General features: G+C 36.3%; 2 protein-coding genes across 3 annotated transcripts in view; one reads left to right on the forward strand and one right to left on the reverse strand.

The window, feature by feature from the left end:
• Positions 1-24,739, reverse strand: part of LOC134679071 (nicastrin) — a 246,892-nt gene that overhangs the window by 38,324 nt on the left and 183,829 nt on the right. The window lies entirely within an intron of this gene.
• Positions 6,804-24,701, forward strand: LOC134679216 (uncharacterized). Of its 2 annotated transcripts, XM_063538102.1 has the most exons (4): positions 6,804-6,913; positions 8,562-8,695; positions 20,190-20,318; positions 20,988-24,701. In XM_063538102.1, exons 2-4 carry the CDS (start codon positions 8,570-8,572, stop codon positions 23,160-23,162), a joined length of 2,430 nt encoding a protein of 809 aa, XP_063394172.1. In that variant the 5' UTR covers positions 6,804-6,913; positions 8,562-8,569; the 3' UTR covers positions 23,163-24,701. The 2 variants fall into 2 exon arrangements, with proteins under 2 accessions (XP_063394172.1, XP_063394173.1); XM_063538103.1 differs by lacking the exon at positions 6,804-6,913 and having other exon boundaries at positions 8,496-8,695; positions 20,991-24,701.

Consider the following 24,739-nt stretch of genomic DNA (forward strand, 5'->3'; position numbering starts at 1 on the left):
TCCCTGCTGGGGCGTGACTATAAAATTGTGATCTGATAACCACAATAAAGAATAAAAGCGTTTTTGGTCATTTTAGGTATCGTTAAGCCTTTGAAGTAAAATTAAAATTGCAAGAAATATGGATAGTTTATCGATATGACTTTATCGACATGGCTACAGCAACGTGGGCGTCATTGTTAATCGTACACTAAACAAAAGTGGCAACAGTGACAGCTCGCTGAGGCACCGTCTTTATATATTATTAAGTCTATGCCTCGAGACGCCCGTGACGGGGCTGCCATCTAGTGAAAATCTCGATCGCGGAAACCCTATTTTCTGGGCTTCTCACTCTACGTTATTATGGCGAACTATACGTACTACTAGATGGCGCTCTAAACGGTTATACAGTTCAAAGAGGAAATAATACAACAATCATTCAGCCATCAATCAATCATCAATAGTTCAAATTCCCAATATTTTATGGGAGCACCAGTATTGGTCCGCTTTTAGTAGATTCTAGGCGCACACGTGGCGATTACATAACTTAATCTGCATCAACAAGTAGTTTTGTATTAATTTGTCAGATGTCACTTTCTGCTCAGTTGGAGGACATAAGCAAGCTTATAAATGTACACTATTCCCCGCTAGATGGCGCGCAAGCTTCTAGAATGTTCGACTTATGACAGCGAATAATCTTGTTTTAATGAGCTTTCCTAATTACGTTACGAGCAACTCTTAAATTTTACTATTACAGTGAATTTAAATTATTTACATATACATTGGTAAATGCTCAGACTAATAACGCTTGCCTTATAAATCTACGGGTAAATGTATTTATTTCAGTTCCTTTATGTTGGACTGGAGGAATAGGCTTGTAGTTGTACAACTATTCGCCACTAGATGGCGTTGCAACTTCTTTGTTCTAGAAAGACAAAACCGAAAAGCCGACTATGTAAGATGAACTCTCATTAATGTCAGCTGCCGCTCCGTTGGTACCGGTTGAGGAATGTCAGCCACGTACACAAAATAAAATAAATTAATTTAGTCATCGCCTCCCGCTTGATAGGTACTTTGTCAGATGATAGTTTTTGGTTTAGATGCTATTGTGAAAATTGTTAGCCGGCTGTACCGCAGTGGAAAGAAAGTCAGCTGGTCGCAGGAACATGCAAAAAAAAGCGCTTTACCTTTTATGATAGTAATAACAAAATCATGAAACTTCGCACGTAGCATTTCATCAGGCGATGGCTGACGATGTATGATCCTGGCCCGCGGTCTATAAACATATACCAATGCACAATCCAAATTGTTTGGCAATCCAAAGCAAGTGCTACCATCTACCGATCTCGTAAGTTTCCTTATGCATAGTAGGCTCTGCCATCTTGCGGGCTACATAGGAAGCATAAACTCCTATGCTGCCCCCCATAGTTTATACACGCTCCCTATAAAATTAACCACGGGTAATTTTTATTCGTTTCGAATTCAAAAAAAATATCTTTGAGTTCCAGATATTTTGACTTCTAACTCGGTAGACTAGACTAGACTGGTGAACAGAGGGCTGGCTAATATTTTGCCCAACGGATCAGCATTTCCATCCAGCGGGGCAATGCGGCCAGTCGGCCAGCCTTCTGGGCACCCTACCGAGCGACTTAGGTATTTTTTTTATTTATAAGTTTTCAATTTAAGTGTTTTATTATGTTGTAAAAATGTTATTAAATAAAGATTAATTTTTATCAACTCGGTCAAACATAGGTAACTTTAATAGGTAATTTTATATTTATGTATGTACCTAATGTTATCAACGAAACTTAGAAATGTTAAATTAGTATCGTTTTTTACAGTTTTTACCTAGTATTTGGCTAATGTAAAACATTCTCGCACCGAAATCCCCGATGTAAAAATTATTAATACTTTCTTTCCATTCTGGTAGTCTTGCAGCTTCTTTAAATGTGTCAGTGGCATTTGCAATTGGCTTCATGCATGAAGTTTAAATTTCATTCAAATATTTTTTATTCGGATGATTGTTACTATTATATCATGTTACAAATGCATTTCCGTTATTAAATTATCATTGAATTGTTTAAAATAATAAATAAAAAGTACAAAAATTTGCCCGCGAAAAGCTAGTGAACGAAACGCAACGCCATTGGTCGAAACGTCACGTGACGTCACTCGTTGAGTTTAGTGTCATTTTATTTACGCATTGCATGTGACCCCATATTAGATCCAATACACTGCATGTAATATTTCTGAAAACATGAATAATAAAGATATCTTTTATTTATAATTTTTATAACCATGAAACTTTGTAAGTATCTGAACGGTTAGTGCTGTCATCTAATTTGTCATTGTCATGCGCACGGGATACTCAAAGCGCGCTATTTCAATTTTATCAATGCAAAATAACCAAACAACAAAGCGGTGGAAATTTAAGTGAAATAGAAAATATAAGTATTTATCAAATAAAACGACGCCACCGAGACGATGACGGACAGCGGGTTTGTCAAAGCGCAATCGGACAATCTACAACACATATGTAGATGCTTTCATGATGTCTGCATATTTCGCCAACAATAAAAATTTCGTTTCCACTGAGATGAAAGGAAAGAAAGCTGAAAGGTAAATATAATAATATAATGAATTTTACTATGTGTGTGTGTGTAAAGCTCAAAGTGATAGCAAATGTATAGTTACCATAATAAATAACCTATAAACTGTGTATGTATATTTTGCTTTGAAAACGCAAAGGACGAGTAACGTTTTATGACAATTATGACCATGTATGTATCAACATTGTTGTAATTTTACAACAATGAAAAGTAGTTTTGGGGTTTAGTTTTCCTCTTTTCATAAGTTTACACCATCGTTTGCGTACTTTCGCATCTCTTGGCACGTCAAAAAATGTTTTCTCGGGTGCATTCATGGTAGTGTTTCTACACATTGGTACTAAACAATACCTATTAGAAGTATAAAATGTTTTTTTAGGTTTTTCCATGTTATTAACAACAATACAACGAATAAACACAGAAAGAGCGGAGTTGCTTGCATAAGTTTCATATAGAACAGTAAATAATAACAAACGTCAGTTAGTTCACGATCCAACGCGTGACGTCATCGCGTCATCAAGAATTCGCGCCAAAAATTATGAGCGTTTCAACCGCTCAAAATATTTCAACATTTTAAATATTTTTTAATAAAATAATGGGAAACTTTATAAAAGTATTTTTATATTTTCCGGTGTTCAAACGATGTAAATAATGATTTGAAAAATTAAAATAAAATCACGCATGGGGCTAATTAGACAAATAATTATTTTTCTTTCAAAATCATTTAAGTACGGCGTTTGACTATTCTTCCGGTTTGGTAGCTTCTTCTTGTGTTTCACTATTCATTACTTCGAACTTTTTGTTTCTTCTGTTTGCGGTGGTTCATTCTTTGGGTGGTTCAGTTTCTTCTCTGATTTCTTTTTCTTCTTCCAAGGGTTTTATCATCTCATAGAAAATTAGAATTTCGCGTCTTATTCTACTGACAAAGTTGTTTGACAGGCGATAAGACTTATTAAATTTCTTTAGCGGCGCTGTGCACTTTTTGCACTTAGTGTGTTTCCCTCTAACTGGTACTAATACTAATATAACTCGAGTACTAACAGTGATGTGCTTATGGGTTTCAAGTAATGCGACGAAATAACGCTAGATGGCGTTAACTTCGATTATACATAGTGCTGCAGACATTTTGCACTAGATGGCGCTGTTATTAAAATTTTATGTCATTGTGTTTTCATTTTTGTCGGCACTCCCGGAGTGCAACCCGTTGTTACTTTTTTCTGAAGCTGGGAGTATTATCTAATCTTTACCGTACCATACCATACCATACCATAGGTAAGTACTATATCGCCTTGCCACAGTCCCACATTTTATTTGTTCCCCGCCGTAAATTTAGTATGGAATATGGTGGGCAACAAATACATTATGCCAGTCATAGTGTCGCAATGCGTATGTTTTGTCCCTCACGGAGGCACGCGTATGTCACTTCTATAGGATCCTCTTTTTTTTTAACATGGAGTAATGCATTTAGGCATTCCGCCTAGCCGGGAAACGGATATGTCGGGCTCATGGCCAAGGGGCCAACTACCGACTAAACTCTCCACGGTATGCCTGTCTCGCAGCAATGGTGACGGTGAACACGGAATCGCAGAGCATTCTACCGCGAACACCGCCGTCTGCCGACAGCCGAGGCTGTCCCCTCCTTGGACCCGAAGGCCCTGGAGCCGAAGCTCCCCCTCTCGAAGGTAGTATGCAGGGCGACACCACACACTGATCCCTCATGACAACCTCCACGCCGGGAGGAGATGGAAAAACCCCGGGTTCCAGCCCCTCAGGTTGTCTTAGCGATTTTTTATAGAGGTGGTCATCCTCGTGGCCACCACGCCGGCGCCGGTCAGCAGTGGCAACCCCCCGGCCGTCATCATAAGCCCTCTGCCTAGACAGTTACGGGGACCGCAGTTTTATACAGGTCAGCGGCATTCCTGTGCCCTCACGTGCCCGAAGGCGCCCGGCCCGAAGGCCCCATCCACGACCGTAGCCGCCCGGCCCGTAGGCCCCCTCCAGTACACACTCGCGTGAACTCTCCCTCATTGGCAGCACCGGTAAGGAATTACTTGAAAATCAAGAGATTACTTACCGTTGCCCCCGGGGCGCACCGTCCAAGAACCCTTTCCCCCGGATCAACTGATCAAGAGGAATGACAAGAGACTCGGCAGTCTAGGAGGTTTCCTGTCCGAGCACCCCGAGGTAGCACCCCACTTCTATAAGATCATATTCTGTATGTACATACGTATAGTTCGTTTTTACCATTAGAAATAAGGTAAACAACATGGTATAATAATATACTCCGCCTGGTACTCTCTTCCCGTCTTTTCTAGGTCACCTGACTGACACAAGCCTACGTCATCATGCGACAGCGCTATATGATAATATGCGATAGCGCTATATATAGCGGCTATGTTATTGTGACGTAGGCTTGTGTCACTCTGGGAAGAGAAGCCCATGTTTTATTAGACTATGGGTAAACAATCTTGATGTGTCTTTTTATTGAAAAACACGTTTTAAAAATAAGTTACGTCAAATATGTAACAATTATAAATCTATTATTATATTGCTACACAAAAAAGGGGACAAACAATCAATAAATAATTATAGACCTATAAGTTTAATGCCGAACCTATACAAAGTATTCTCAAAGATTTTACTAAACCGGCTAACGAAGATATTAGACGAAAACCAACCAAGAGAACAGGGAGGATTTAGATCTAATTTTAGCACTATAGACCACATATTTGTAGTCAAACAAATAATCGAAAAACTAACAGAATTCAGGAAAATGTACTACTTAGCATTTGTGGACTACAATAAGGCTTTTGACAGCTTAAAGCATGCGAGCATATGGAGCGCCCTGGTACAGCAAGGAGTAAATAAAAAAATACATTCGGATTATCAAAGAAATATACAATAACTGTACTTCGGCAATCCAACTAGAAGCCATGGGAACAGAATTTTCTATCAGTAAAGGGGTGCGACAGGGCGACCCACCCTCACCAAAATTATTCTCAGCCGTGCTAGAGAACCTATTTCGAAACCTCAACTGGGATTATCAAGGCATAAACATAAATGGTAAAAAACTTAGCCACCTGAGATTTGCGGATGACCTAGTGCTATTTGCGCAAAGTGCCCAATCACTACAAGAAATGTTAGAGCAACTCGCTGAGCAAAGCGCTGAAGTAGGACTAACAATGAACACAGAGAAGACCAAGGTTATGTCAAACCACACCAAAAATCTTATACTCGTCCATGGAAAAGAGATTGAATATGTCGAGGAATACACATATCTAGGACAAATTATAACAGGTTCAAACATGAAAAGTAAAGAAATTGAAAAAAGAACTGTTAACGCATGGAAAGCCTACTGGTCATTGAGAGACATTCTAAAAAACCAAGATTTACCATTGTCTTGCAAATCAAAGGTATTTGATATGTGTGTTCTACCATGTATGACTTACGGATGTCAAACCTGGGCAGTAACTAAGAAAGATCTCCAAAAGTTAAAAGTTTGCCAACACAACATGGAAAGATCAATCTTATCTGTGAAAAGGAAAGACAAAGTAAGACTGACAGATATTAGAAAGAAAACTAAAATTAAGGAAACTAATATATCAGTGACTGTAAAAATGTTAAAATAGAAATGGGCTGGACATATGGCAAGAGAAGGTAAAAATAAGTGGGATAGAGAGGTAGCGGAATGGTATCCTAGAGATGGAAAGAGGAGAGAAGGGAGACCAATAATGAGGTGGTCAGATGACATTAAGAAGCATGCGGGAGTAAACTGGATTAGGACGGCACAGGATAGAGAGACGCGGAGAGAGCTGGAGGAGGCCTATGCCAAGAAGGCAGACTAAAATATTAAAAACAATGACATTAAAATATATTTATTAAAAAAATATTAGGAAAGATATTGAAACTAATATAATGATAAATGAAATGTGAATTTATGTAGATGCAATATGTACTAATTCTATTTTGGTCAATAAAGGCTATTCTTATCTTATCTTATGAATCTAATACGTTCATTTATATTCTTCTGCTTTCTTAAGTGATAGTTACTGATTTTTAAAAAGCGTTTTCCAATTAAAAGACATATCAAGATCGCTTATCTTCTTTCTTTCAAAGTATAGATGGCAGCATAGTGCTCAAGTTTGTTCAAGCTACTTGTGTAACTAATTAGTTCAGCTACTGACCAACAGATGGCTGACATTATTTAGTACAAACAAGTTCCGAATTGCTCAGCATTCAGCATCATTTTTTGCGTCAGAACTCGCAACTACATGTCAAATCTGAATAATATAAAATATAAAACAGTATATTTTAATGTGCTTGTATCCTGGGTAAGTTTTGTTTATTATCTGTTTTTGTACTTTACTGTGATAATGAAATAACCGATGTTTATAAATTTACTTTCAAATGGCGTCTAACTAAGGTTAAGTTAGGTTTTAGTGTTCTACTCTTTACGCTAATGTTAGCTTCATCAGTCATATGTATGTATATATATATATATGATATGCAATGCGAGTACTTTGTGAATAATTAACATAACTAGTTTTCGAGTACCTACGCCAGCTGCAAAGGAAAACTTTGAGACTTTCTTTCTACTAAGTTGCGACATTTTATTTAAATTATACCTGCATTTCTTCGTGTTAATTAATAGTGTATAATACAATATTCTTAACAAAACAAAACAAACACACAAACTGTGTGGTCTTAATAAAATAATTGTTGTGGAGTTACTCTAGCTAGTTTAAAAGTTTCTATGTATGAAACATGGTACAAGGAAATACCTATCTATGCTTAACTCAAGTGTAGTTTAAAAAAATCACAAGCATAAGTTTTCACCAACGCAACACAAGTTTCAACCAACGTGTTTTCTTTTTGTAAAAGTATTCACCAATGGTTGATTGGAACAGCAGCTCATCTAGCGAATTATTACATTTTATAAGCTTCAAGTTCAGATTATTTACTGCTGGAATGCTCATGATCATTGCTTGCGGTCTTTTAATTTATGTCTAAAAGAATATCACTAGGTATATTATTTGACAGTAACTGATTATTATAATATTATGTGCTTAAAGAAATGTTTTTTGTTGTTGTAGTATATTAAATTATTATTAAGTAATATTTTATTCAGTGAAGTTAGTTTTAATTAACTATATGTTCCTTACGTGTAGCCAGTGGTAGTACTGTCTGTAGAGACATCCCTTTGCAAGCGAGAAATCTGGGGGACATCTGGGGTGCTTCAGCGAATGATTTGATTTTTCTTATAGTATCACACTCTTTTGACTCATATATGTATTAAAATTTTCACACAGTAACTATGTGTGGTTTTTAAACATATAAATAAAAAAATGAGACTTTTATATACTGTGGGCCAAAAGTCACTAATGTATCAAACACTAAAATACAGCTCCAGAAGCTTGGCTGTATGTCTAACTATGTATATCCTATTATTTAGATAAACTTTAAATTGTGGCAAGCAAATTAAAATAAAATCCACCTTGTGATTGTGATTGTTCATCACACATCAGGGTTTTGGGTAAAAAATAGGTAAAAGCTCTTTTTAAATATCTTTATTGAAAAAAGGTTAAAACTCTATAAACTGAAAATTATTATCTATACCAATTCCGTTAACACCACTCTGCTGCACCAAAAATGCTAGAAAATTTACAATGTCTGAAAATTACTGACACATATCGGCGTAACTCCCACTGCTACTCAAAGTTGCAAGGCAGTAACTCTGTACACGCATCCCAGTAATAGACACCACATTTTTCTTATGATTGACAGGACAAGATACAAGTTTTTTTTTCAAAGGAGTGCCAATATATATAATTTGTACATTTTTTGTTATTGGTTCACCAACAATCGTTTACACTCCTTAACATATAACTCCAATCGTTTTAACTATTATCACTAAGCGTAACAATTACTTAAAGGTAAACACCACTTGCATTGAATAAAGTAAGAAAATTATCATTTCAGTTACCAGGATGGCGATGGACAAGGAGGTGGATGTAAAATTATTTATTACATGCCGTTTGTGCTTAGATGAACCTGGATCATATCAAATTGTCCCTTGCATTAAGGGGCAAATATACTACTGCTTTGGAATAGAGGTGAGATAAAAATTTCCACAAAAAATTTACTTATTCATAGGTTTTGTCTGGTATTGATTAACCTCGGCTTGAAGCAAACAGCCATAGTTTGATACTACGTCATAGGCTTAAGGCACGTTACGGGGCATTTCGCCTTAACTTGATCCACAATTCCGCATAGTTGAGCCCGTCTCCATCAATTGGACGGCGTGGAATGTATATATTTTGGCTCGCAGCGACGAAATTGCCTCGCGTCGCGGCGTGTCTCAGGTGGAGGTAGTGTCTCCACTTGTGCGGCTTCAGACAGAGGCAGCAGCTCGACCTGAGGCTGCCTCTATAGGTAAATAAATCTAATTATTAGATTTTTTTATAAGTAAATTAATACTTACAAATTCATTTACATGTTGAGGTGACACTCTTGGTGTTTCATCAGCTCTTAAAAAGAAGAAGAGTGTCCAGCCCGGCTTCTGTTCAGGTTTTTAGATATGCACATAGGTACAGGATGTTTTTCAATGTGATTAAGAGCCAACAGGAGTGGTCATTTCTCCATACAAACGTACTCGACTGTTTCCTCCGTGGGTTTTGACGCTAGAGCAATGATTTTTTCAACTAAGATTAATATTGTCAATATCTGTGTCGGACCGTTTTGCTCTTTTTGATATTTTTGTTTTTCAAGGCGCCAAAATGGCCTAATTGACTATGCCGCAATGAGAGGCGTAGTATTCAAAACTGATATCAATTAGCCAAAAAAGCAAAACGGTCCGATACAGATAATTTCATAATCATTTAGATTTTAGATTTCCAAATTTGGTTACGATTGGTTAAGTTTTGGAGGAGGAAACAGTCGAGTACGAAACCTCGATTTTTGAGATTTTACGCAGGATTTTTCGCTTTGTCCTTATAGCACTAGTTTTAGGTGCCGCTTACGATAGCGAGACGGGTATATTTACCTAAAATATTGAAAACCCAGCTCCTGTTTCGTCTTAATGTGTCCTATATGAAACTGTAAAAGTTGATAGTAGCGATGATACCTAGGATTTAGGTAAAGCCTTGAAATTTAGGACTATTACCAACTTTAGCCCGGTAAATCTTACGTTTTATCGCAGCGACCGGTAAATGGTAAATAATGTACTAGATCTTGAGTTTTTCGACCCATTACATGCAGTGCTAACAAACCAGTACCCAAGTATGGGGGCAATATAGTGCCATGCCTTATGGGAAACGGTCGCAGAGATAGTTCAGAGCCGGAAACCGCTACCAACTTTTAGTATGTTGTTGGGCATGGCATTGGGTCTCCAAAACTGCCGGGAGACGGCGGCGCCGGCCATCTACTTCAGCGGAATGACGTCATCAAAATGACTCCCACTTCGTTGCGAATATTGCATTCTGCACCCAAACTATGCATAGCACATACACGTGTGGGGTATTAAATGAAAGCCAATTAAATAAACTATATTTTATTTATACAAAGTGTACCAAAATATGCAACAGTTTAAGAGAAATTTACAAATAAATAAAAATTACATAAAAATATATTCGATTATTTGGGTTTTACAACCAAACCAAAAGTCGGACGATAAAGCAATGTACTACAACATTAAAGATGACGTCTTAAGCCATACACTGATATCAATAAAATTAAAATTGGACCAAATATGTGGAAATCATGCATCAAAATGTAGATATTTGCCCATACAAATGCATAAAAGTTAAAAAAATCCAAATTGGTCATTTTCAGGATAATCCGCATAAGCTTCTAGTATGTTATTAGCAATATGACCTGGATTCTAAAACTGCCGGGAGACCATCTCTGTTGTTCCTCAGTTACAAATAATGACGTCATATAAATAATCACTGCCGAATTTCGCAAAATGTAAATTATAGCTATACCACCAGTCTCACATACACATGTGTTACATGTAATGAAAGGTTATTAAATGTATTATGATTCACCTGAACATTGTTTGTAAAAAAAATGTTAGCCATTTATATTTAATTTTATTAGTAGCTCGATTGATTTCCGATTTTACTAATTTGGCGGTATTCATATTTTAATATAAGAGGTAGTTTGACATTTGTATTATTCATTACGCTGTTGGATTTTGTAAAGTGAAGTTGGTGGAATAAAACTGTGATCTATATTTGAGTGTTTTAATTTGAAGTTATCATATCAGAAGTTGGAAACGAGTCCAAAACGCCACAGTATGGATGAACATGATAGGAGATCTATACGGACGCCTCCGCTCCCACGTGACGATCCTGAGGGAGGCCAAACGATGACGACGCCGCCAGTACAACACAGGCATAGCAGGGCTCGCGACCGGGAGCTGGAGAGGCGCAGCCGCACAAGACGAAGTCGATCCAGACACAGCCGCGGGAGGAGTAGCCGCATCAACTCCGACGGATCAAGAAGCAGCAGGCGCCGCAGCCGGTCACGTTCGCGCCGCAGCCGGTCGCGAATGTGCCCCAGCCCGGCGCACGTACACCGGAGTCCTACACGCCGCAGCCGCAGCCGCTCGCGTCGTAGTTGGACGCGCTCGCGCCGCAGCCGCAGCCGCTCGCAGTCGCGCCGGCGCCGCCGCAGTCATGCGAGGTATGGTGATAATGAATTACTAGGCACTTTGAAAGATTTATTTAGAGCTGTTAGATCAGAGGACAGGTCAGATCATGTTGAAAGATTTCCCGTAATGAACGTGTTGCCTGAATTTGACCCAGCCAATCGGAGCCAAACTATTGACGTATGGCTGAATAAAGTAAATGAGACCGCTAGTATTTACAATTGGACTGAACGACAAATCATTCATTACGCGCTCCCTAAACTAGCCGGTGTTGCTCTAAAGTGGTACCAAGGTTTGACGAGCTTAAAACACACATGGCCCGAATGGCAAGCTAAATTAAAAACGGCTTTTCCTAGTAAGGAAAATTATGGTTTATTGTTAACGGAAATGCTTGAAAAACGCGCTAAATATGGAGATTCATTAGAAGATTATTATTACGAAAAAGTTATGCTACTTAATAGGTGCCGAATCACAGGCACCGATGCAGTTGACTGTATTTTATTAGGGATCGATGATAGAGCAGTAAAAACCAGCGCCGAAGCGGCTCAATTTACAGAACCGGATAAATTGCTAGTTTATTTGCGTAGTCAGAAAAATACGAAACCAAGAGTTTCGTCGCGACCGACCAATGATAGCAAACAAGTTAACAATCGAGGCCCTAAGTCGGATAATAAAGTTGTTAAATGTTTTAATTGCGGTGAGGATGGGCATCCTCATTTTAAATGTAAACAGCCAATAAAGAAATGCGAAACTTGTTCTAGAATTGGTCATGTTGCATCGGATTGTAACACTAAGAAGAATCTGGACGTGAAAAACGAAAAAGCTGTGTCATGACTAGCCGTATCTAGTAGTAAAGATCAAAAATTTTATAAAACTGCATACGTAAACAAAACAAGTCTGTCGTGCTTCATAGATTTTGGAAGTGAGTGTACACTTTTGAGGTTATCTGATGCAAATAAAATTTTTGATGATTGGTCTAAAGATAATTTACCTATTTTAAGAGGATATCCACATTCAGCAACTCAGACATTAGGTAAAGTTTATACGAATATCGTAATTGATTCGGCTGAAGCTACTGTAGAGGTATTTATAGTACCTGATAGTCATTTAAGCACATCCTTATTAATTGGACAATCGTTTACTGAACAGGATCACATAGTAACCTATAAAACTAGTAATAGTCTGTCTTTTTCAAACACATCGAAGGATTATGAATACAAACCTATATCTTTGATAGCTAAAAACACTATCATCATAAATAATGTTACTGAGGTGGAGTTCTATACTAAGCCAGCTTACAATGGGTTAATATACGTAGAGTATAGTTTGATATCGCAACCTGGAAGGGAATATGTAACAATACCTGGTTTAATTACTGTGACAGATGGGCATGGACGAGTTATGGTTAAAGGCTTATCAGTTAACCCTTTTGAGCTAGTACAGGAGAGTGTTATTACTCGTGCGTGTACTGCTAGAGAAGCTCAAGCATATAGAGTTAATCGAATAGATTTGAATTCATCACTTACCGTTAATGACGAGATATCTTTAGCTAGAGTTCAAGTAGAGCAGACATTGAGCGAGCAAGAGATGAATGAACTAGTTAAGTTGCTAAACGAACATCGCAAATGTTTTGCATTTAGTACCAAAGAATTAGGTTGCTGTAACTCTACATCTATGAATATTCAACTAAATGATAAAACCCCGGTAGTATACCGTCCTTATCGTCTGTCTTATGCGGAAAGAGAGGTTGTAAGAGACATGGTTAATGAATTGAAGGAATCAGGAATTGTTAGTGAGTCAACTTCCGATTATGCATCACCAATCATATTAGTAAGAAAAAAGACTGGAGGCTATCGTATGTGCATTGACTATAGAGCTCTCAATAAGAAGACAGTAAAGGAACATTACCCTTTACCCCGAATAGATGATCAATTAGACGGGTTAGCTGGATATTCATACTATACTACGTTAGATTTGGCATCTGGTTACTACCAGATACCATTAGCTGAGCCTTCGAAACATCTCACGGCTTTTATTACACCAGATGGTCATTACCAATTTAATAGAATGCCTTTTGGTTTAAGCAACGCACCTGCCAATTTTCAACGAACCATAAACAATATTCTAGGTAATGCTCGTTTTAAACACGCATTTGCATATATGGATGACATAATCATACCATCTAAAGATTTCAATGACGGTTTGTACAAACTAAAACTTACTTTACAATTATTCCATGACGCTGGTATGACTTTAAATTTAGATAAATGTCATTTCTTTAAAAAATCAATAGAGTATTTAGGATTCGAGGTTGATCAAAATGGTATAAGGCCTGGTGAGAAAAAGATTCAAGCAGTAAAAGACTTCCCTCGTCCTACTGATCAGCATAAGGTTAGGCAATTTATAGGATTAGCCAGTTTCTTTCGGCGATTCGTGAAAAACTTTTCTATTATTGCGAGACCGCTAACTCAGCTGTTAAAGAAAGATTCTAAATTTACGTGGGGCGAACAGGAGGAAAATGCATTTAATCGGCTTAAAAGTGACTTAACGGACAGACCTATTCTTGCATTTTTCAATCCATCATATGAAATAGAGGTACATACTGACGCGTCTAAATTTGGAGTGGCCGGAATTTTACTACAGAGAAAAGATAAGTCAAAACCATTCGAAGCTGTTGCTTATTACAGCCGACAAACTTCTCCCGAAGAAATGCATTTTACTTCTTACGACTTAGAGACCCTAGCTGTAGTAGTGTCTTTACAACGATTTAGGGTATATCTACTTGGTATACATTTCACCATCGTCACGGATTGCAATTCTTTGAGGGCTACATTTGAGAAAAAGGATGTCATATCCAGAGTTGCAAGATGGTGGAATGTAATCCAAGAATATGATTTTGCAATTAATTATAAACCTGGAAAGTCAATGGCTCACGTAGATGCACTAAGTCGCAACCCAATCAATGAAGTATCCTTTGAAGTTAAAACCATTACTGTAGATTGGATAGCCACAGTGCAACAAAATGACCCTGAAATTCAGCGTAACGTTAACGTACTTAAAAATAATGAAACTCATAATATAGTTGAAATATCTAAGAATTTTGTTGTCAAGAGGGGTTTATTATATAGAGTCACTAGTGATGGTAATCGATGGGTTGTGCTTAAAGGTGTCAGATGGTCAATCATGAAAAGTAACCATGACGATATAGGTCATTTTAGTTTTGACAAGACATATGACAAAATTAAAGCCACTTACTGGTTCCCAAAAATGAGAAAATTTATCAAAAAATATGGGTTATTCCCACTAGTTACCACCAAGTTTTTACCAGTGGTAACTACTGGGAATTTTTTTCCCACCTTTTACCACTGGTAACTACTGGGAATAAAAATTCCCAGTAGTTACCACCAACTCAGGTTAGTGGTAACTACTGGGAAATTTTATTCCCAGTAGTTACCACCAAAACTTTGTTAGTGTTAAATACTAATAAAAACAGTAGGTATGAATAGTATAAATAGAGTTATTATGAATTACCTAATAAAATCACTTGAAAAATCATCTAAATGGATTATTAAAATTATCCTTTAGTACATATATCATAGTTTTTGTACAAGTACCGGTTAAACTGTTTCAATATTTTTGGTCACTTTTAAGGGAGTTTACTAAAACACTAATCGACTTATAATTATTTATTAAATTACTCTATATATTTATACTACACTATTTATAGTGTTTTTATTAGTATTTAACTCTAGCAAAATTTTGGTGGTAACTACTGGGAATTTTTATTCCCAGTAGTTACCACTAAACCGAGTTGGTGGTAACTACTGGGAATTTTTATTCCCAGTAGTTACCAGTGGTAAAAGGTGGGAAAAAAATTCCCAGTAGTTACCACTGGTAACAACTTGGTGGTAACTAGTGGGAATAACCCAAAAATATGTAGAATCTTGTTTAGAGTGCGCTCATGCTAAAATCCCTGTTGCTAAAAAGGCTGGTCAATTACATCCTATAGAGAAAATTGCTGAACCCTTTCACACGGTCCACATTGACCATTTGGGGCCGTTTGTGAAAAGTAAACATAAAAATACTCATATTCTGTTAATAATTGATGCGTTTACAAAGTTCATTGTTATTTCTCCGGTTAAAAATACGAAAACAGCTAGTAGCATTAAAGCATTAACTGCTTACTTTCATACATTCGGAGTACCCAAAAGAGTTATTTCAGATAGAGGTACCTCATTCACGTCGCATAAATTTAAGGAATTTTTAAATGACTTAGGGGTTAAGCATATACTTAATGCTGTGTGTACCCCAAGAGCCAATGGGCAGGTAGAAAGGTACAACCGGACCTTACTAGCTGCGTTGACGGCATGTAACGTGGGAAAATCCGAGCGAGTATGGGATGATAGCCTATCAAAAATTCAATGGGGTATGAATAATACTTTGAATAAAGGGATTGGTAAGACGCCTGCACAGGCTTTATTCGGTACGGAGTTATCCGGTATGTCTGATGCGTTATTGCGGTTAGGAGTAGCTTTAGACGAAGATAGCATAGATAGAGATACTGTTAGAAAAGAAATGACAGAACACATAGAACTCGATCAGAAGAAGCAAAAGGATAGGTATGATAGGAAAAGAAAACATGTTGAATATAAAGTTGGTGATTTAGTGAGGATCGAGAGAGAGGTACAGTCTACCGGTCAAAGTAAGAAGTTGATTCCAAAATTAAGAGGTCCATACCGCATTACTCGTGTGTTAGACTATGACAGATATGAAGTAGAAGATACCCCACTGTCCAGGAAGGGAAGTAGGCCATTTAAGAGCATATTTGCTGTGGATAAAATTCATCCCTGGCTAGTATTTAAAAGATCTGATTGTCAAAGTGACAATGAAAATAAAACTAGTGAAGATTATCTTGAGGTAGAATCTGAAATATCTGAATGATTTGAGAAATTGATCATTAATTTGTATTCAAATATGATGTTGATATTATAAGTAGATGAAATTGTATTAGGTACTGAAACAGGTATGAGGTTTTAGTACCTAAAAATGTATATATGTATGTATGTGGGAGATATGAAGGAGGCTTCCATGTACGACGTTTAATTTATAATGCTAAAACATGCAGGAGGTTTTAGTATTGATTAGGTGATGACTTGAGAATACATGGAAAATATGAAGGAGGTTTCCATGTGTTTAATTGCTTTAAGGTACTAGAAATATGTATGAGGTTCTAGTACTCTTTCAAAATGACTATAATATTGAAGATATGTATGAGGCTTCAATATTCAAATGAAATTTGGTTGATTTATATAAGTAACTAAATAGTTTACAAATATGAATGAGTTAATATATTGAAACAAAGGATGTATTTGTATAATGAAAATACCAATGTAGGTTAATAATAATAGCAATTTATATTTAATTGAATGTATTAAAGTGTCAAAAAAATGATAAAATATACCTTGTTAGATTTATGGTCAATTTGATATGAAGTAAAAATATCTGAGAGAAGAAAAATATTTATTAGGTAAGTATTACATTGAAATTAAATCCAAGATACTGTATATATGATACATGAATTAATTGTCTATGATGTGATACTATGTAACATATAGTTTTTGAACTTCTAAATTATTTTGTATGTTATATTTAATTCCCGAGGCGGGAATAGATTCAGGACGGCCGAATGTTAGCCATTTATATTTAATTTTATTAGAAGCTCGATTGATTTCCGATTTTACTAATTTGGCGGTATTCATATTTTAATATAAGAGGTAGTTTGACATTTGTATTATTCATTACGCTGTTGGATTTTGTAAAGTGAAGTTGGTGGAATAAAACTGTGATCTATATTTGAGTGTTTTAATTTGAAGTTATCATAAATGTACGGTTTCAGAGCTAGAAACAACGAAATACCACTTTTTATAGAAAAGTAGATATGTATCAATTTTATAGCTAAACTAAAATCGTGAAAAAAAAATTGCGTATAATATTTGAAAAACCAGTTATTCAACTATATATCACAATTTAAATTTTACATTTCCGATAAAAACTATGGAAGTTCTGGAAAAAAAACTAAAGCGCCCCAACAATTCTACCTTAATGCGCTCATATTATGCAAAGAATAGTTCTAATTATCGAGTATTAAATGGATGAACATTGCATAAAATACATGAAAACGACATTTTCGAATGGAACCATAATGAAAAAAATAATAATTTACTAGATAAGTAAGCAAAATACTGTTTCTTTAAGTACCTAATCTCCTCCTTTCAAAGTCGGTTAAAATGTAGCTTTTGTGACCTGGGCTACAAAGACAAATAAATTGACACCTAATTTATCAAAATCAGTTCAGTACTTTCATGCAAACGGTACCTACACATGCACGCATAGATAGCAAATTCTGCCGTAGTCCGACAAAAAATTAAAATTCAATAATTAGACCTTTACTATTATGGCCTGGCGTGGCTTGGCATCTAACGTTGAAACCCTCAGGCCGTAGATGTTAGCAGACCAGAGGGGTGACCTGTATTTCGGAGGATCAGAGGGAAAATTCTGCCAGCCTTCTCAGTTCAGCCTTGAAACCCTTGCACCACTCAAGATTCCACTTTTATAAGAATACCCAACTGGCGCGAAGTGGCGCAGAATAGGGCAGAGTGACGCTCTTTTGTGTCAGAGGTCAAGATCCTCTTTGGGTCACTGAGCCAGTGATGTATGTATGTATGTATAAGGCTAATCGAGGCTTAAATATATAATTATGTATCGCATTAAGTGAACTGATATGGCATGTACCGAGATAAGGCATTTTGTATTAGGCATGTATCTACTTACTGGCATGTAACTTTACATTTCTCTAATAATGTAGCGTTAGGCCATGACAATAAGAGTCTATTTGATATTAATATTTACCGCGACTACAGCAGGAACTGCTATCTACGTATGTAATTATGTATTTTTTACATGAAACAACTGAACTGATTTTGATAAATGAGGTGTCAATTTATTTGTCTTTGTAGCCCAGGTCACAAAAGCCACATTTTAACCGACTTTGAAAGGAGGAGATTAGGTACTTAAAGAAACAGTATTTTGCTTACTTATCAAGTAAATTATTATTTTTTTCATTATGGTTCCATTCGAAAATGTCGTTTTCATGTATTTTATGTAATGTTCATTCATTTAATACTCGATGATTAGAACTATTCTTTGCATAATATGAGCGCATTAAGGTAGAATTGTTGGGGCGCTTTAGTTTTTTTTCCAGAACTTCCACAGTTTTTGTTGGAAATGTAAAATTTAAATTGTGATATATAGTTGAATAACTGGTTTTTTAAATATTATACGCAACATTTTATTGACGATTTTAGTTTAGCTATAAAATTGATATACATCTACTTTTTCCATAAAAAGTGGTATTTCTTTGTTTCTAGTTCTTAAACCGTACATTTTTTTTACAAACAATGTTTAGGTGAATCATACTAAATTTAATAACCTTTCATTACATGTAACACACATGTATGTGTGACTCATAGTATAGCTATAATTTACATTTTACGAAATTCGGCAGTGATTATTTGTATGACGTCATTATTCGTGACTGGGGGACAATAAAGATGGTCTCCCGGCAGTTTTAGGACCCAGGTAATATTGCTAATAACATACTAGAAGCTTACGCGGATTATCCTGAAAATGACCAATTTGGATTTTTTTAACTTTAATGCATTTGTATGGGCAAATATCTACATTTTGATGCATAATTTCCACATATTTGGCCCAATTTTGACTTGATTGATATCAACGTATGGCGTCAGACGTCGTCTTTAATTTTGTAGTACATTGCTTTAACGTCCGACTTTTGGTTTGGTTGTAAAACCCAAATAATTGAATATTTTTTTACATCATTTTGATTCTTTTGCAAATGGCTCTTAAACGGCTGAATATTTTGATACACACTCTGATAAATGAAATATAGCATATTTAACTGGCTTTCATTCAATACCCCACACAATTATGTGCCATGCATAGTTTGGGTACAATATGCAATATTCGCAACGAAACGGGAGTCATTTTGATGACGTCATTCCGCTGAAGTAGATGGCCGGCGCCGCTGTCTCCTGGCAGTTTTGGAGACCCAATGCCATGCCCAACAACATACTAAAAGTTGGTAGCGGTTTCCGGCTCTGAACTATATTCCCATAAGGCATATGACTAATAACATAACCTCTAAGGACCTAAAAACCTTATACCGGGTGTGGCCTGTAACACGAGCAAATACTCGTAATTAAAACAGATTGTACTCCTCAAACGGTGACACTTTTGTTCAACAACTTTTAAAAATTATGAAGTATTTAGACTCCCTATTTTTCATACAAAATAAATATTATCTTCAATGGACGCCATCGCCACGCCATATCATTGTGATTGACGTTGCTTGTCATGCCTTAAACCTAACAAAATTCGCGATACATTGCGTATTAGAATAAACTTTAAAGTGTATTAAAAATCAAACCACAAGTTATTTTTAAAAGTCCCTGAACAAATGTTGGTCAGTATAAGCAGTACAGCCTACAGCAGGCGTGTCTCACTCCGAGATTTCGTCGCTTTGCTACAGGTAGCTAAAAGTACATCCGTTCGGCCCCCATTTTGGGATTTGCCATAAGCCGCGCGTGGCGCTGTCGCCACCTAGCGGCCATATCTGTGCTGATCGTGACAGACGCGTTTTGTTAGAGAGTGAGTCTTCTGTACCTAGTACTATTATTTATTCTGTGCCTACAGTTTAATTTTTTGCTCATGTTACAGGCCACACCCGATATAACGGGCTATTACGACCCCTAAACAACATGACATGTCCAGTAATAAGTTTTTGACTATTTCACTAGTCATGTAGGATTGGGTCTCTCGGTTCTTACTAAAGGAGTTGGTGTATTCTTCTCACCTACATGCGTTTGTTCTGTTTTCAGGTTGATCCATTTGATGGATTACCTCAGTTAATTTGCAAAAAATGCAAGGGTATGTTGACTGATTACTATGCTACAAAGAATTTGTTTGTGGAGAAGCAAAAGCAGCTACACGACAAGTTGCCTCAAAATGTAAGTACTTATAACCACACATTAGTTATAAACGGGGTCATCAATTAATTACATCACACGTTTAGGGTGAGGGAGGGGGTCAAGAAAATGTGACATATTGTGACATGGGGGAGGGGGGAGACACAAACTTCGTGACGTCACTTTAACTTCATCAGTAACCGAAAATTTATATAAATTATTTTATTCGCTGTACATTTAAATAACAAGTTTTTAAAACGATAATCGTTTTTATTCGTATAATTTTCTTTCCTAAGCAGTTTTAGATTATGAAATTACTAATATTTATATCGTCAAAAATATTTTGATAAAATATTAATAATACTTAGGTACTTACTTAATTCGATTTGGCGATTTCGTAGAAAAAATGTGACGTCACACTAGGTGGGAGGGGTTTGCCAAATGTGACCAAGTGTGACAAGGAGGGGGGGGGGTCAAAAAACCTAGAAATTCATGTGACGTAATTAATGGATGACCCCAACTCATGCTCAATAAGTCTTTCAGATATCAAAAAGGGAGATCTTTTGAAACGCAGCTTTGTCACTTGAGCGTTCACAAGTATATAGAAAAAGCATAAATAATTGGGTTTATCAAGATATGCTCTCCCTGCCTGTTGTTAAATTTTGACCCCTTAAATTCGATGTCCGATTAAATCTTATTGTTTTCTTTTAGCAGTCATCAACACCTCCAAAAAGTGAAATAGTTCCTAAAGAATCGTCAGCTACAGCAGAAGTGGCCGCCACTGGCGCGCCGGAGAAACCAGCGGCTGCAGTTCCAGAAGTCGCCGCTAAAGTTGCCCGCAATGACAGTCGGAAAAAAAAGAAACCTTCATGGAAGAAAGCATTTAACAAACATTTTGTTTGTACAATTTGCAGTAAAAGTTTTTTAATGGAAAAGTCTATTAAAAAACATTCCCAGACGCACAAAAGATTTATTAATAAACATGAAAAAGTATTTAAGAAGTATTTGACTGTGCGTTTGAATAAAATAGATAAAAAGAAAAATAGCACTGGTGGTTTACAAAATGTAGTTATCAATAAAAATAAGATAATTGAAAGGGGCTATAGTCAGTATCACAACTCATTTTATTTGAAGAAGGACTTTGAGGAAGGAAAAACAGACACTGTTGACAGACTTAAGAATGGAACTGATGAAAATGAGAATGTGGCAGCTAAGAAGATCCGGGTGTCTTCAGACTCTAGTGATGACCAAATTATTAAAGGTAAGAAAAGAAAAACTGGTCGTCTTGAATCCATAAGTTCCACGCAGACCGTTATACTGGAAGAAAACAAAGATCCCACCAATGCCGCGAACATGGATGACCAAAGCAACACTAACGAAATGGAGATCGTTAATCCTGATTATATTAACCTGGATGACACGTCTTCAGACTGTCCGAAAAATAATACAGAATTAGAAAAAAAGAGGATAATGCCAAAACGGCGGCAGGTTAAAGCGGAAGTTGCTGATTACAAAGCAATCCAAAATATTGTGACTATGTGCCACAAAAATTACATTAAGAAAGTTCAGGATGACAGTGATGGTTTGACTAAATCTACATTTTCTGAATCTTCACTCAAACACAAAGTTTTAAGCTTAGGTAGAAAAGTATTAAATAAACAGGGATTTGTTTGTACCGGCCTATTAAGATATATGGAACATAAAAATTTAGGTATTACATGGACATCTACTAGTAATGAAATACAAAAAAAAGGTTCAAGTGTGAGAATCATGACAAAATCAAAATCACGCGAAGATTCAGAAAATGATGATGCGTGCTGGAAAAATTTGCACGACAATTCATTTTGTAGAGATAGCGGTGTGGAGGCGGTGTTAGCTACTGTCCCCGATGTCAGAAGTGACGATCAAGCACCACTTCAATCTGCCCAAACCGACGAAGACCCATTTGCCGGCGCTCCCAGTGAGTCAAACGACTCAAACTATAGAAGTAAATTGTTAAATAAAACTCCCGTTGCCAATCCGCGTCAACTGCCTAAAAAAAACAATATGACCGAAACTAAACTCGTTGTTGCAACTGACGATGCAGCCATGATTCCATCAAATTCAATAAACAATGGCTTAGAAGACGCGCAGGTTGATGGCGACAATATGTGCTTGCCAATTATAACGTCAACTACATCATTGTCTGTAAATGTTAGTGAAAAAGAAAAACAAGAGGTCCCCGTCTTGGAAAAACCAGCACCTCGTATCAAAGTGAAGCCCGCGTCAGAGTTGATGACGGCGAGAGCTTTAAACAATCGGGAAACAACAAAGGACATCTGGGCTTTTAATACGATCCAAAGTAGTTTACCTCATCATTTAACCAACACAGCCGTTACTGTTCACTCACCCATGACCAACTCACATAATGCTCTTGTCTCAAATAGTCACACGGGTGATCAGAGACAACAAAATGCATACATATTATTAGATAGCCTTCAGTTCCCTAATACCAAAACATTGGCGCCATTCCAGTATTTTAGAAAAGTCCTGCTCGTCCACGGCTTACAGTTATTGGATTTGAATGAAGATTTACCTGAACACTTTAACTGTCTCATCAAGTTTAGGCTAAAGCTTAAACAAGATACTAAAAGGCCTATCGAGGTCCTGTTGTCTTTGCATTGCTCAAAAGATTATTTTTGTTTTTCTTTTAAAGACACTAATTCTAAAAAGTTTGATCCCAATCAGTTATCCGCATTTTGGCAATGGGAGTTGTTGAAAATATACAAAACCGATGTCACCGACAAAATATTGGAGAATGCTATAAAAGTAGGTAAAGAAGTACATGAACATACGAAACTTTTCTTAAGTTTACTTAAATCCATAAATTTAATTAAGGAAGCGTAGCGCTACCAATGAATACTCATTTGTGAATTATGAATGACCTTGATCTTCAATTAGTCTCTGGTTGATTTAGACTGATATGCAGTAAAGATAGGTGTTTAATAGAGTATCTATCAACAATTAGTTAGTGCCGGGTCCGGCGACAAAGTGATCTTACTGTTATCATTATGTATGTTATGTTTCAAATTAAATGACCTAAGTCATAACTATATGATATATCATAAAAGAAAACATTTTTGTTACTATAATGTTCGGCATTCGACTTTTTTTTTTATTAGCCTGTAGGAGTGACTAATATGAAGAGAAAATATACTGCTGTTTATGTTATTGAGTTGGAATTTGACAGACAGTTTTAGCCCATTTGGATTTATATACATATTAACGTGTTAAATACCTATAAGATTTACATTCCTTTGTTAACCCTTAAATGCAATTAGCAATGCAATGCACTTAGCGCATCCATCCATCCATCCCTAGCGGCAACCTTTTCATTGCGTGTTTCAATTACAACAAACATATATTTGTGTTCAGGGCATTACACTTAATGCATTGATACCATATTCACCCATATCCGAGACGACATTAACGAAAATCGATTTCTAAAAGACTTCGTTCGCTGGTCGGCCTATTAAAATTGAATAATCTCGGTAACACGAATTAAAATAAGACTAGAGTTAGACCAAGAAAAGTCTGCAGCGATTTTGATAGCCCACGCAGTGCATTGTTGTTTTGGCCTATGTATTTTTTTTAGCATTTCACCCATTTATGCATTTATAGGTTATGGTAATAATAAAATTTATTAAATAAAACCGTCTGTCAGGTCTAAAAGTTAAAATTTAATTTACGCAGAAATCTCTGGGTATTATTTTTATACTAATATTTTTCTGCCCTCATAAACCCAATAGCGATATCTCATAAACAAATGATGTTAGATTTTATGGTATAAGTTTACATTCAACTTTGATTTGAGATACCGTTTATTGCCTTAAATGTGCAGTGTTTTCAACGATTTGTATGTTATACAGGGTGTTTGGTACATCGTTTGCCAACTTAAAATAGCAGATAGCTTGAGTCATTTGCTATCTTCCCAGGCTTAGAAGTTTTTAATTTTGCGCACATTTTTTTTTCGCTTCTATGCCAGTTTTTCGTAAATTTCAAATTTTTACTTGAGCAGTAGTAAAATAAACATAGCCAATTTTTTTTTCTGCACATGAACAGATAGCAAATGACTCAAACCTATCTGCTGTTTTAATTTGGCAAACGATGTACCAAACACCCTGTATATTCTTCGCTGTTGCTTTTGTAAAGAAGGTAATTACATCTATAAATTATAGAGAAAGTCTGAGATTTCCCTCATTTACTATGTCTGTTTTTTTGGTAGGTATTCAGTCATTCGTTTAATGACATAATACCGTAGACCTCACCTCTGTGATCAAGCCAATCTTAGTATATTTGTATGATATTATATCATTGGATGAGACAAGTCTTGTGGTTCTTATGTGATTTTCCTAAAAAGAATATGTACCTATTAAGTTAAGTAACTGTTTTTATAAAAAACATATAATTTTTTAAAATCTTAC

This window comes from Cydia fagiglandana, chromosome Z (genome assembly GCF_963556715.1).
Source record: "Cydia fagiglandana chromosome Z, ilCydFagi1.1, whole genome shotgun sequence".
NCBI classification, from domain to species: Eukaryota; Metazoa; Arthropoda; class Insecta; order Lepidoptera; family Tortricidae; genus Cydia; species Cydia fagiglandana.

What these genes read in the sequence shown, in the direction of transcription:
- LOC134679216 (XM_063538102.1), top strand. Translation starts at nt 8,570, where the DNA reads ATGGCGATGGACAAGGAGGTGGATGTAAAATTATTTATTACATGCCGT. An exon ending in ACTACTGCTTTGGAATAGAG is followed by an intron (nt 8,696 to 20,189) that starts GTGAGATAAAAA and finishes TTCTGTTTTCAG; the next exon opens with GTTGATCCATTTGATGGATT. An exon ending in ACGACAAGTTGCCTCAAAAT is followed by an intron (nt 20,319 to 20,987) that starts GTAAGTACTTAT and finishes GTTTTCTTTTAG; the next exon opens with CAGTCATCAACACCTCCAAA.